Source organism: Protobothrops mucrosquamatus, unplaced genomic scaffold (assembly GCF_001527695.2).
Source record: "Protobothrops mucrosquamatus isolate PMUCROS unplaced genomic scaffold, P.Mucros_1.0 scaffold659, whole genome shotgun sequence".
Classification (NCBI taxonomy): Eukaryota; Metazoa; Chordata; class Lepidosauria; order Squamata; family Viperidae; genus Protobothrops; species Protobothrops mucrosquamatus.
Window position 1 is genome coordinate 374,842 of NW_015386948.1, and position 11,696 is coordinate 386,537.

Below are 11,696 nucleotides of genomic sequence, written 5' to 3' on the forward strand. Positions count from 1 at the left end.
CTGGCCTAGGATAATTTTTAAGAGGGGTTTTTAGAGGGGTTTTTAATTATATTTTAATCAGACAATTTAAATATTTCATTTTAATTAATTTTAACTTTGTGATTGTTATTGGTGTTTTTAATTGATTGTCAGCCGCCCTGAGTCCGCAAGGAGAAGGGCGGGATATAAATTCGAATAATAAATAAATAAATAAATAAATTATAACCCCCAGTTCATGGACCGGGACCGGTCCACAGCATGCCAGAAACTGGTCCGCACAAATAAGCGAAGCTCCATCCGTGGGATGCAGGCAGCACATGAAACCACACCCCCTCCGGTCCGCGGAAAAACCTCTCTCCATGGCACTGGTCCCTGGTGCCCAAAAGGTTGGGGGCCTCTGTCCTACAAGACCTGGTCCCATGTCTAATCCTTCCTAATAAAGGCTGCACAAGCCAGATGTTCTGTCTACTCTTCAACCCAAGGCCAAATGGAGAAGAGTGAATTGCTCAGTGGCCAAACCAGATGGAAACAAGCATGCAGAAGATTTAAGAGGGCAACAGGCACTGGATAATCCCCAACTATGTCAGGCCCAACACCGCTGAGTAAGACAAGAATTCGACCGATTTCTCTATGACGTCTTCAGTACTTGTGTGGGGAAAATATGGAATCTTGGAAACTATCTTAGAAATTTTTCCAACCTCATTTGCAGTGAATCAGTTTGGGCAAGTCTCTTTGTGTACTTTGAGATCATTTTCCAGATCTTTTTTTCATTTGGACTGAGTTTTATTTATGAGATGAATTGTTAAGCGACTGATCTGCCATCTCCTGACTGTTGACATCAGTATTCTCTTCCATTCCTTTCTCTGCCTCCCCACGATCTCCTATACCACTAGCTGCATCATCATTGACAACATTACCATGGCACTTCAGAGGATATATATGCTACAATTTGTGTCAGAAAACCCTTTTACATCAGAAAAACTAGAGCCAATTCCAGCCTGACACAGCAGAGGTAGGGGATGAAACAGAGAGGACATCGTAACTTGTTCCTCAAAAATAACAAAAATAAAAAATAAAAATAATATGGGCTTCATGCAGGAACAAGTTAGATGTATGGATGAGCAATCGAGGAGAAAATAAAATAAGGTTTGATTTGATTTTTCAACCACCTACTGCAAATTAATAGCCTCCAAGACTTCAATTCCCACTATCATCATGCAGCACGGGCAAAAATTAGTATTTGTCCAATTATACTCCAAAAAGGGACCAGAAATCTCTCTATATCTTTGTGGGCAGGAAAGATTCGTCCCTATTCTAACATAAAATGAAGAGGGGCAAATAGTTATGTACATTTATCTCCATATATGGTCAAACAGAAAAGTAGTCAGTGAAATTTATGCCCCACTAAAGTTGTTAGACTTTGAAGTGCACCAAAGCTCTTACTTGGTTTTGAAGATTAACATCATTAATCTGGAGTACTGTTTAGCAGCTTCAAATATTTACCAAATGTTTGCTGTCTTGAAACATTTTAGGATTTAAGGCTAATATGAAGGTAAGTGTCTATCCACTCCCAGATACACATCCCAAGTTGTCACAATAGATAGCAACATTCTCAGGGTAAGTATGAAAAGGTCCAATTCCCTTAAATTTTATATATCCAATTTGAAGTATAAGATGAATTTCAAACCGCAAATTGGTGCACAAAAGGAAAATGTTCTTAATAACCTCTCTGGAACTGTGGCTGGATGGAAGAGTCACGAAAGAGATAAATGAAGTTTGCAGATGGCAGAACATGAAGCAGTATAACATCAGCAGAGAGGAAGGGCTGGGATTTTCAAAACTTTGGGCAGAATTTGTCACATTTCTGGATGAAGTAGGCTCACTACACCTCGTGGTTTTTTGTTTTCTGAAAATCAGAAGAGAATTAGCCCTATTGTTCTTTACCCATTTCTAGTTAACTTTAATTGTGCAAATTGGGGGAGGACATTTGGAGAGTCTACAAACGAGATGCCACTGTCTTCTTTCTTCTGAGTCTGATGATTTCTGAAAACCCTCCTAAGTCTATAAGATATGGTCCTTGACCATGGTAGGACACTGCTTCCGCTCTCATGCTGCTAAGGAGATCTATATTTCTTACTGTATGGATAGGAGACCACTGAGTGACGTGGTGGCCTAGTGGTGAAGAGTTCAATCCTAGATAGCGACAGAGATTTCTCTCCTAGGGTGCAAAGAGAAAAATATCTGCTGCAGACTCTGTGTGGCATCAGAAAGGGCTTCTGCAATAGAGCTCAACTCCATTCAGTCTACCCCAAATGAAGGGATTACAGGATCCTAAAAAGAGAGAGGATTTTTTATGGATAGGAGACCAATCTGGGGAACTATTCATCAACTATACTCTGGAAGAGTTTCTGGGACTGGTGGACCAGCACATCTGGAGAACGTCAGGCAAGAGGAGAATCAACTACTTGGAGTCACAGAGAACTTCTGAGTCTAAGTGTACCTAAAATAAGGGGGGGGGAAAGGCTTCCTTACCAAACTCACTGGCGCACAGGTGCTCCAGGATGGCCTCCGACTTCATTTCATTGTCACAAGGGGGACACACAGCAGTGCCTGGAAAGAGAAGGAGGACACGTCAAGCAAGGGAAAGTAACAACAGCCTGAAAGAAGAACAAGTACCCATATAGGCAAATAGACAAAAATTAACTGCTAATAAGCCATGCTCGTTAGTTTCCCAAGCGGTTCCTGCTCCTAACAGGTGTCAGAGCACTGCATTCAAGTTGGAGCTCCTTATTTTGGACTTAAGTAATGAAGTCCAGCTTAAAAGCAATGCTGTCATTGCACCTATCCAGAAGGAAGATACCGATATGAGTAGGAATCTCTTGAGAAACTAATAAGTACTGTTGTAATGCAATCCCCCCTTTTATAGAGGAGTAAATTGAGAGTTTGGTAGCTAGTTCCAGCCAACAGAGCAGCCATGTGGTGAACAAGGGGGCTTCCCCACAGCCATTGCCGTGACAGTGTCCACAACATGACCTCTTAACAGTTGAGATCAATCACTGACTGCAAAAGATTACCCAACGCAGAATTCTTTCAGGCTCACGGGAAACCTGGAGAAGCCGCATCCACCACTGAGATCTTTGTTCTGTTGACTTCAGCTACAAAACGCAGATGCTTGCCACCTCCCTTCTCTTCTGCACAGTTTGCCAAGATCAGCAACAGGATTCGAAAAGCTAAATCATTTTTTTTTTCATCTGCCGCTTGACACTGGAATAGTTTTCCCTCTTCGCAGCTCACTCCCATTCCTGTTCAGCTTTCATCTTTGTTCATTCCTCCTAAGCTGTTTACATAGCACCTGAAGTCAGCCATAAGAAATGTAGTGGGAAGCTATGAGATTTGCTAGGCAGAAGTTCCAAATAAAACATCCTTTCCTAGTTGAAACTGAACATTCAACCTCCAGCAAGTTGAGTGGAGAATGGAGTCTTATCTGAATCTTTCTTGGTGCAGTGTTTGCAGGTGGGATGGATGGATGGATGGATGGATGGACGGGTGGGTGGAAAGGAAGGAAGGAAGGAAGGAAGGAAGGAAGGAAGGAAGGAAGGAAGGAAGGAAGGAACTTTATTGGCCAACTCTGATAGTCAGACAAGGAATTAGAGGAGCAAGATGAAGATCCATCTTCAGACTGGATTCACACAATATATTAAATCCCAAATCTACATTAACTAAATACAGTCACTGTATTCATGTAACATGGTTCCTACTTAATGCTAAGGACACTAGTAACTGAAGGACTCACCCTAAGCTACCCAATGCCATTTTAGCCTAGCCTACAAGGTTGTGTGAAACCCAACAACTTTTTTTAAAATAAAATTTTATTTTATTCAAAAGATTAAAATACAAAATCCAAAGGAAAAAAAATGAATAAACACAAAACAAAAATGGACAAAAACATATAAAATGTGAATTAAAAGGGCAAAAAAAAACCCTATATATAACTGTTAACAGGTTAAACAACATCAAAGATAAACATCAAGGCCTTCTGTTAACAATCTCTTATTTTAATTTACTGGAAGAAAGTTTACAAGGTTTCTTACCTACTACAAATCACGCCAATGACATTTATTACACAGACTTCTTCCTAATATGGCCTTCCCAAAAAAAACGATACTCTCTCCTATATTGGCACTGCAACTCAAAGGGAGCATACTGATTGGGGAATTCTCCAGAACTCCAGAACATCTGGAATTCTGGAAAATGGTATCTGAAGACTAATCTGACTGTTCTCAAGCCGGTTCTTTTCTGAGAGAGCCGTGCTGAGATCATATAATGAATTTCAGAAAAGAACGCTTTTGTCACCAAATGCCATTCTGTCAGAGCTTTCTTTCTACTTCGTCTTTCCACCCACAAGAAGACCAATGTTCAAATATCCCCACTTAGTCAGGAAAGTCCCCGGGTGACCCTGGGCCAGGGCAGGGCACTGTCTTAAAGCTAAGAGCCACAATTCAACCCACTCCCCAACCTTCCCAGGGGCCACGGAAGGCTGAGGTGGGAGCAGGAGCCCCTCCCAGAGGCAAAGAATTCCCATCCCCACCCTTAAAATCACCCCCCATCCTCCCCCCAAAGTCTGCTGTGTTGAAATCCAGATGTTTAGCTGCAGAAATTCCGCAGGGTGGTCTTACAGCACTGAGGAGACCCTGGCCCATCACCTGCTCACTCTTGCTCTGGGACAGGGGTCTTCAAACTTGGCAACTTTAAGCCTGGCTGAGGAATTCTGGGAGTCGAAGTCCACAAGTCTTAAACGTGCCATGTTTGAAGACCCCCTGCTCTAGGACAACACTGTTTAGGACCATCTTAATCTTACCTGTGCATAAAATTATACAAATAGTCCTTGACTTACCACCACCACCACCGCTGGGCCCAACATTTTCATCGCTAAGCAAGGCAGTTGCTTAGTGAGTTGTGGCCCATTTTATGACTATTTTTTGCCACAGTTGGCAAAATTCTGGGAATTCTGAGAGTCCACAAGTCATAAAAGGGCCAAGTTTGAAGACCCCTGATTTATGCTTTTTTCATGGGGAAGAAGCTCATTCAGCTGAAAACGTATTAAATATCTCTAAGCTCCTTCTTTGGCGTTTGCTCTGTGTGTGCATTGGTTGTATATGTGGGTGTGTGATTGTGTGAGAGAGCGCATGAATGAGTGCTTCCTGTCTCACCCCTGGCCTGTAGGAAGTGTAATGCTATCTATAGGATTAGCGGTTACATCTGCCACAAAACCATAACAAATGAAAAAGAGATAAATCTGTCTTTCGTCCTCCTCAACATTATATTTACGGTACTTGCAGACTTAAATGTGTGTGTGTATTTCAATTCCCATCTGCCCAAATCAGCACAATTTGTGGTCAGGGCTGATGGGAATTGTAATCCACAGCACCTGATAGAGGCCAGACTGGAATGAATGAATGAATAAGTGAATTTGAAAGTAAGTCTCCTTTTTTGACAGCTGAGTATTCTTTTTATGGTACAATGATTTCACAATAAAATACCACAGCAAATTCTTCTAGTACTAAAATACTTTTTTAATATATGAAACCCATGGATGAATACTTAAATAAGCTGTAGGAACAATGGGTGGAGAATGGTTAAGCCCTACATCACTGGGTTTATACATTGTTCTGAATCATGGACTGCTGTAGCTGTTCTTAAGTAAACCATAATGTAACCATAATCTTGGAATTCTGAGGGGAATCAAAAGCCCTTCAACCTTTACTGCAGAAAATTAGCAGCGTGATTTCCTACCGTTTTGTAATGGGATCTTTCTAAAACAAAACTTTTTTAAAAAAATGAATCTCCTTTCCATGGAGTATCCTTCCTTTTTTTAATTTATTATTTATATCATTTTAGCCATTGTCTCTCCACTGCCTCCTCCGCAGGTTTCCAACCTATACGGTCCCAAGCTTTCTTTTGCCATTTGGGACTGCCCTACTTGCTGATGTCGGTGATCCATCTTGTTTTAGATCTCTTTCGTGGACGCTTTTGATCGAGCGGAATCCGTTCTATGACTGCCTTGGTCCACCTGCCCTCAGTTCCTCTTGCTGTGTGCCCAGCCCGTTTCCATTCCCGTTCTTTTACTGTCTTGATGGCATCGTATACTTTTCTTTATTCTCTAATCCATGTGCGGATCTTTCTATCTTGTCGTGTGATGCCGAGCTTGTCTCTTTCCACTCGTAGCTTTCGTATCGTGAGGTTGGTGTCCATGTTTCACTGGCACATATTAGAGCAGGTAGCACACCCATTTATTCTTTTATTGCTTTTAAAATAGTGACATGTAACATGAAATATGGGATTCAGTAACCGTGTAACAGACTTGGAAGGGACTTTGGAGATCTTCTAGTCCAACCCCCTACTTGTGCACCTTATACTATTCCAGACAAATGGCTGTCCAGTCCCTTTTTAAAATCCTCGTGATGGAGCACCCACATCTTCTTGAAAGCCATTCCACTGACTGATTTCACTGTCAGGAAAATTCTCCTTAATTCTAGGTTGAAGCATTCTTGATAAATTTCCACCCAGTACTTTTTGCCATGCCTTCAGGTGCTTCGGAGAATAGATCATCCCCTCCTCAACACAGTAGATTTTTTTTTTAAAAAAAATGAAAATAAAATAGGACAGTTTTCATAGTATTAATAAATAACTGGCTGTCCAGGACTTCCCGCTCAAACCTACATCCATGATTCTCCCACCCAAAAGGGAGTGAATCATAATCTAACTGAGTTTCTGGTCTGCTAGATGCCGAAACAAAATAAATTTATACATCAATAACTCACCCCTTCAAAATATATATATATATTATCCAAGCTATGGAAAAACAGAAAAAGCCCTGATTTCTTTTATGCCTCACCGTAAAAAAAAACACTACCATTTGTGTTCCTTCCCCACGAAACGCACTGGATGAGGCCTGTGACAAGTCCTTTCCTTTCCATCTTTTACAAACGATCACCTTACCCGTCGTATCCTGTTCTAATTTGGCACCACATTTTAATCGGGAAAAATATCTACGTCTCTCAAAGGACTGGATTTGTAAAATTGGCAGCTTATACCTGAAACCAATACGAGTGGGGTGGGGGGCGGGGGCTGAGCAGTGTGTCCCGTTTTGTGTGTTTTGTTTTAAAGGAGATTTTGGTGCCTTTACGGCTGAGACAAACAGCCAAAGCAAAACTCCCGTCAATCAACTCCTCGTTTCCAGCTACGGAGCAGTTATGAAAATAACTTTTTCCTCCCAAGAGATTAGTTTGGGAAAAAAAAGTAGTAGTAGCTCTAAATACTGCCTTCTGCTAAGGAATGCAAAGGAAGGGAGGGAGAAAAAAAGGTTTAAAGGAGAAGGCACTCCTTGAGTGCCAAAGTATTGTTTTACATTTGGACCCTGATGTCAGCTTATTCAGAAACCTTGGATAGTATAGGAATGTTAACTTTTTAAAGATGCACAGATTTCATACCTAATGGGAGAAACGGAGAGGCCAATTGTTCAGATAGTCTCTTAAAACTACTTTTTCCAACTCGCTGACAAAAATTGCATGTAAAAACTGAGGAGTCAAAATCCCGGTCAAGGAAATTTGCATAAGGGTCGCCTGGCCTTGGTCTATGCTAATAGGGGATTATGGGAATTGAAGTCCTTCCTGTTTGGAGAGTGTCAGGGTGGGAATGCCAGTTCCCTACACACAAACGTAACGGTCACCTGTTCTGCTACAAGAGCACGCAGAGCGTCCTCATCTTACAATCACTTGTCTAGCAACAGTTCCAATTACAACAGTCTTGAAAAAAGTGACTTACAGTCCTTGAACTTACAACCGTCGCAGCATCCCCACAATCACACATTCAGTATTCGGCCACTTGGCAACAGGCATCTATTTACAACAAGGAGCAAAGAGATGGAGTTGAAGGCTTTGGTAGCCCATTCCAATTCTACATTTCCCGGCTTCTAAGTGGAAATGTTTAGGACATTCTTGAGTTGCAATCTCTTTCATCAGCTATCTTACTAACTGCTTAATTTTATACATGCAAGTGGAGGGCGGGCAGGGTACATGTGACCATGTATTACCTGCCCAGGATTCATCTCCTTGAGTTTGACTAGGGGACTGGAGGCTAAAACATATAAGGAACGGTTGCTGGAATTGGGTATGTCTAGTTTAACGAAGAGAAGGACGAGGGGGGACAGGATAGCAGTGTTCCAATATCTCAGGGGCTGCCCCAAAGAAGAGGGAGTCAAGCTATTCTCCAAAGCGCCTGAAGGCAGGAGAAGAAGCAACTGGATGGAAACTAATCAAGGAGAGAAGCAACTTAGAACTAAGGAGAAACTTCCTGACAGTTAGAACAATTAGCCAGTGGAACAACCTGCCTCCAGAAGCGGTGGATGCTCCAACACTGGAAGTTTTTAAGAAGAGACTGGACAGCCATTTCTCTGAAATGGTGTAGGGTTCCTGCCTGAGCAGGGGGTTGGACTCGGTGACCTCCAAGGTCCCTTCCAACTTTTTTTTTTTTTATTATTATTATTATTATTATTATTATTATTATTAATAATAATAATAATAATAATAATAATACACACATATATCCAAATGCATGGGGAGAAACACTAGCTGGATCATGTTCAAGGAGCCTGGCTGAGTTCTGGAGTCGCTGGTGTTTTGTTAAAGTTTCTGATTTTGGGCCACTTCCCTACAAAGGTATGAGAGCAGTATTCTATCTTCACAATAGCTCTGAGATCGAGTGTCCAGGAAGTCATGTTGTTTAAGGCCAGCAAAGTTGCCAGTGCAAGATTTAAGTAACTCAGTACCCAGGACCCTCTCCAACTTGATGTGTTCATATCCTAAGAGTCTTAAGCACAATGTACGGGGGGGGGGGTTACCAGTTTGAGGAAGATCAAGCCCCCAACTGTACTTCAAAGACTAAGGATGAAAAAGCATCCCAAGGCAGCCCAGAGTGTAAATTCCAAACAGCCGAGTAGAAACTATCAGGATCATAGCAATACTAAGGTAATATATTAAACATTGGAAAGTTTTCCCATGTAATGTTATGCATTTAGACATAGTAAAACATGCCAGATATAGAGTTTCTATATCTGGCATGTTTTACTATGTCTAAATGCATATTATATGGGAAATCTTTCCAACATTGTGGAAATACATTACCTTAGTATTGCTATGATCCTGACAGTGCAGAGAAAGAGAGAGTAAAGAAAATGGCTTGTTAAATATCTTCTTCTATGCATGCTTAACCACATGAACATTGCAAGCAGCACACACATAAACAACAGAGGCTTACTTTATTATTTTTATCTTTGAAATAAATTTTCTTTTCTGCAACAAAGAAGTGCTTATCAGAACTGGGAGAATCTAGCTTAAATCTTCACCACAGAGGGGTAACTTTAAGCCAATCAGGATTTCTCAGTCTCTGTCTACCAGTTGGGTAGGGCGAGGAAGTACTAGATGCAATATAATCACACAAATCCGTGCCAGGTTCGCCAGCATCCAGGCTCCAAAAGGATCAGGTCATTTATGGTTCAGCATCCTGTGGGAAGCCAGCCATGGATTTTTTAGCATGTAGTATAAACCAGGTCATCACATGATGCTAAATAGGATTGATCTGTCTGGGCACAGCAGGCATTATAAACAAGGCACTTATGCTTTGTTAGCCCAGGTTGAGCATTAAGCCAATGTGTTGATTAGCAGACCAGCCAGAACTAAATCCTTGTCTATGTCTGGAGTTGTTGGGTATATAAAGAACAAAACTGGTGCTATGAAGAGGCTCTTGTCTTAATTAATAAGTAAGGGCAACAATCAGTTGCTTGTTGTTGTTTTTTGTTTTGCTCTCACATTCTGAGAACACAGAACAAGTTGTAACAGAGAAACGTTCGTAGAGGTCCCCAAAAGCTACTAAGATTCCAAAATTACTCAACCACTTCTGCAGAAATGGGAAATTGTTTCTTTGAAGCTCTCCTCTCCCTCCTGTCTACTTTTGGGGAGCAGAACTGCATGAACCTCATTCAGCAAAGTTCTCGGGAAGCTGCCAAGTCAAATAATTAATCCTGTTACTATTAGCAAAGTCTGCCATAATTGCAATTAGTATTGGCACCATCAACTTTCTGGAGTCTTGAGCAGAAATTTCCTTTGCCTTACAGGCGTTGAAATCCTCAGCAAGCAGAATCTGTCCTTAATCACTCAGCTACAGCCATTCCCTTCTTAACCTCACACATGAACTCAATTTAGAATGGGTGGGCTACTGGGTTACTCAATCCAGAAGAGTCTTCTCCATCCTCCTTCCAGCTTTGATGTGCTTCAGAGATGTAGACCAACTTGGTGTAACCACTGCTAACAGTTCTGGGAACTAAAGGCCAAATAATCAGAAAGTGATGAAGTTACGGAATAATATTCTATTCCAGTGTTTCTCAATCTTGGCAACTTTTAAGGCATGTGGAGAGGCTGGCTGGGGAATTCTGGGAGTTGAAATCCACATGTTTGAAAGTTCCAAAGTTGAGAAACACTTCTATTCATTACTGAAGACCTTGAAGTGGAAATGGTGTTCATGGGAAGATGGGACCCAGCTGGATCCTAATACTACGGGTTCTCCCTAAACATTCAGAAGGCCTTCTTCTTGGGTCTTGCTCTATAAGAGGGCCGCCAGGAGCTATCATCTCACCTCGGCTTCCCAGCAGGACCATCTCTGAGTAGCTCCAAGCGAGGCCAAGGTAGAGAAAGAAGATGCTGCTAAGGACCAAAGCTTACCTTGAGGCTTCGAAGCCTCCGTAGCGTTGGGGGCCGTCATGGCAATGCAGACATCGTCCTGGGGGAACTGGTCACACTTCAGCATCTCGGGCCAGTAGAACCCAAAGAACTGCATGACCGGCTCGCAGGAGTCGCGCACGGCCTCGCAGAGCCAACGGCAGGGGTAGATGGGCCGGTCCAAGCAAATGGGGGCAAAGAGGGAGCAAAGGAAGAGCTGGGTGCCAAAATGACAGTTCTTGTTGAGCAAAGGCACCCAACTGCTGGCCTGCTGCTTGACCTCGGCCATGGTCTCGTGGTCCAGCAGGTTGGGCAAGACCATCTTGTCGTAGCCCACGCTGTGGCAGAGGCGCAGGTCAGCCGGGATGGCCACGCACTGCGGGGGCTTGGTGTAGAAGCGTCCACTTTGGTAGGAGCTGATGTCCGACTGGAAGCTCACGTAGTCGTACTCGTTGGCCCCGGCCAAACCGGGCAGGAGGAGGAGGCCGAAGGCTGCCCAGAGCATCCACAGGGCACCCCAGCTGGCATCTTGGGGGCGGAAGACCAGGCCCATCGCTGGAAGAGGACCGAGGGCGAGGTTGCAACGCCGGTGGTGGCCCGGATTCCGCCCGCCTGGCTTCTTCGGGGGTCGTGGGGACGGGCTGCCAAAAGCGAGTCGCCCCAACTTTAACCCAGGAGAACCCGGGTGGGAGCAAACGGGGGACCCTCCCCGCTGGAGTCCAGGCGTCCGGCCGCCTCGAAGTTGCCTCGCCGGTCGGGGCAGCCCAGCCCAGCCCAGCGCAGCCTCCCTGCCCGGCGGACTCCGAAGCAACAGCCGGCGCCGAGAACGGCCACCAAAGAGCCCTTTCTCCCCCGGAGTTTCAGAGCCCTTTTCCTCGGCCAGCCAATCCGCGGAGGGCTACTCCCCCCCCACCCCACCCTTTTCAGCCCTCCTCCCCCCCCCCG

At 43.5% G+C, this 11,696-nt stretch overlaps 1 protein-coding gene across 1 annotated transcript in view; it reads right to left on the minus strand.

Annotated features, from left to right (window-relative positions):
- The window catches only part of SFRP1 (secreted frizzled related protein 1), a 28,438-nt gene extending 17,134 nt beyond the window's left edge, over positions 1-11,304 (minus strand). Inside the window, exons 1-2 of the mRNA XM_015817978.2 lie at positions 10,755-11,304; positions 2,512-2,589 (exon numbers count right to left, since the gene is read on the minus strand). Of these exons, the coding sequence (XP_015673464.2) occupies positions 2,512-2,589; positions 10,755-11,304 (628 nt within the window). The remainder of the gene's footprint in view (positions 1-2,511; positions 2,590-10,754) is intronic.
- Between the last annotated feature and the right edge of the window lie 392 nt (positions 11,305-11,696).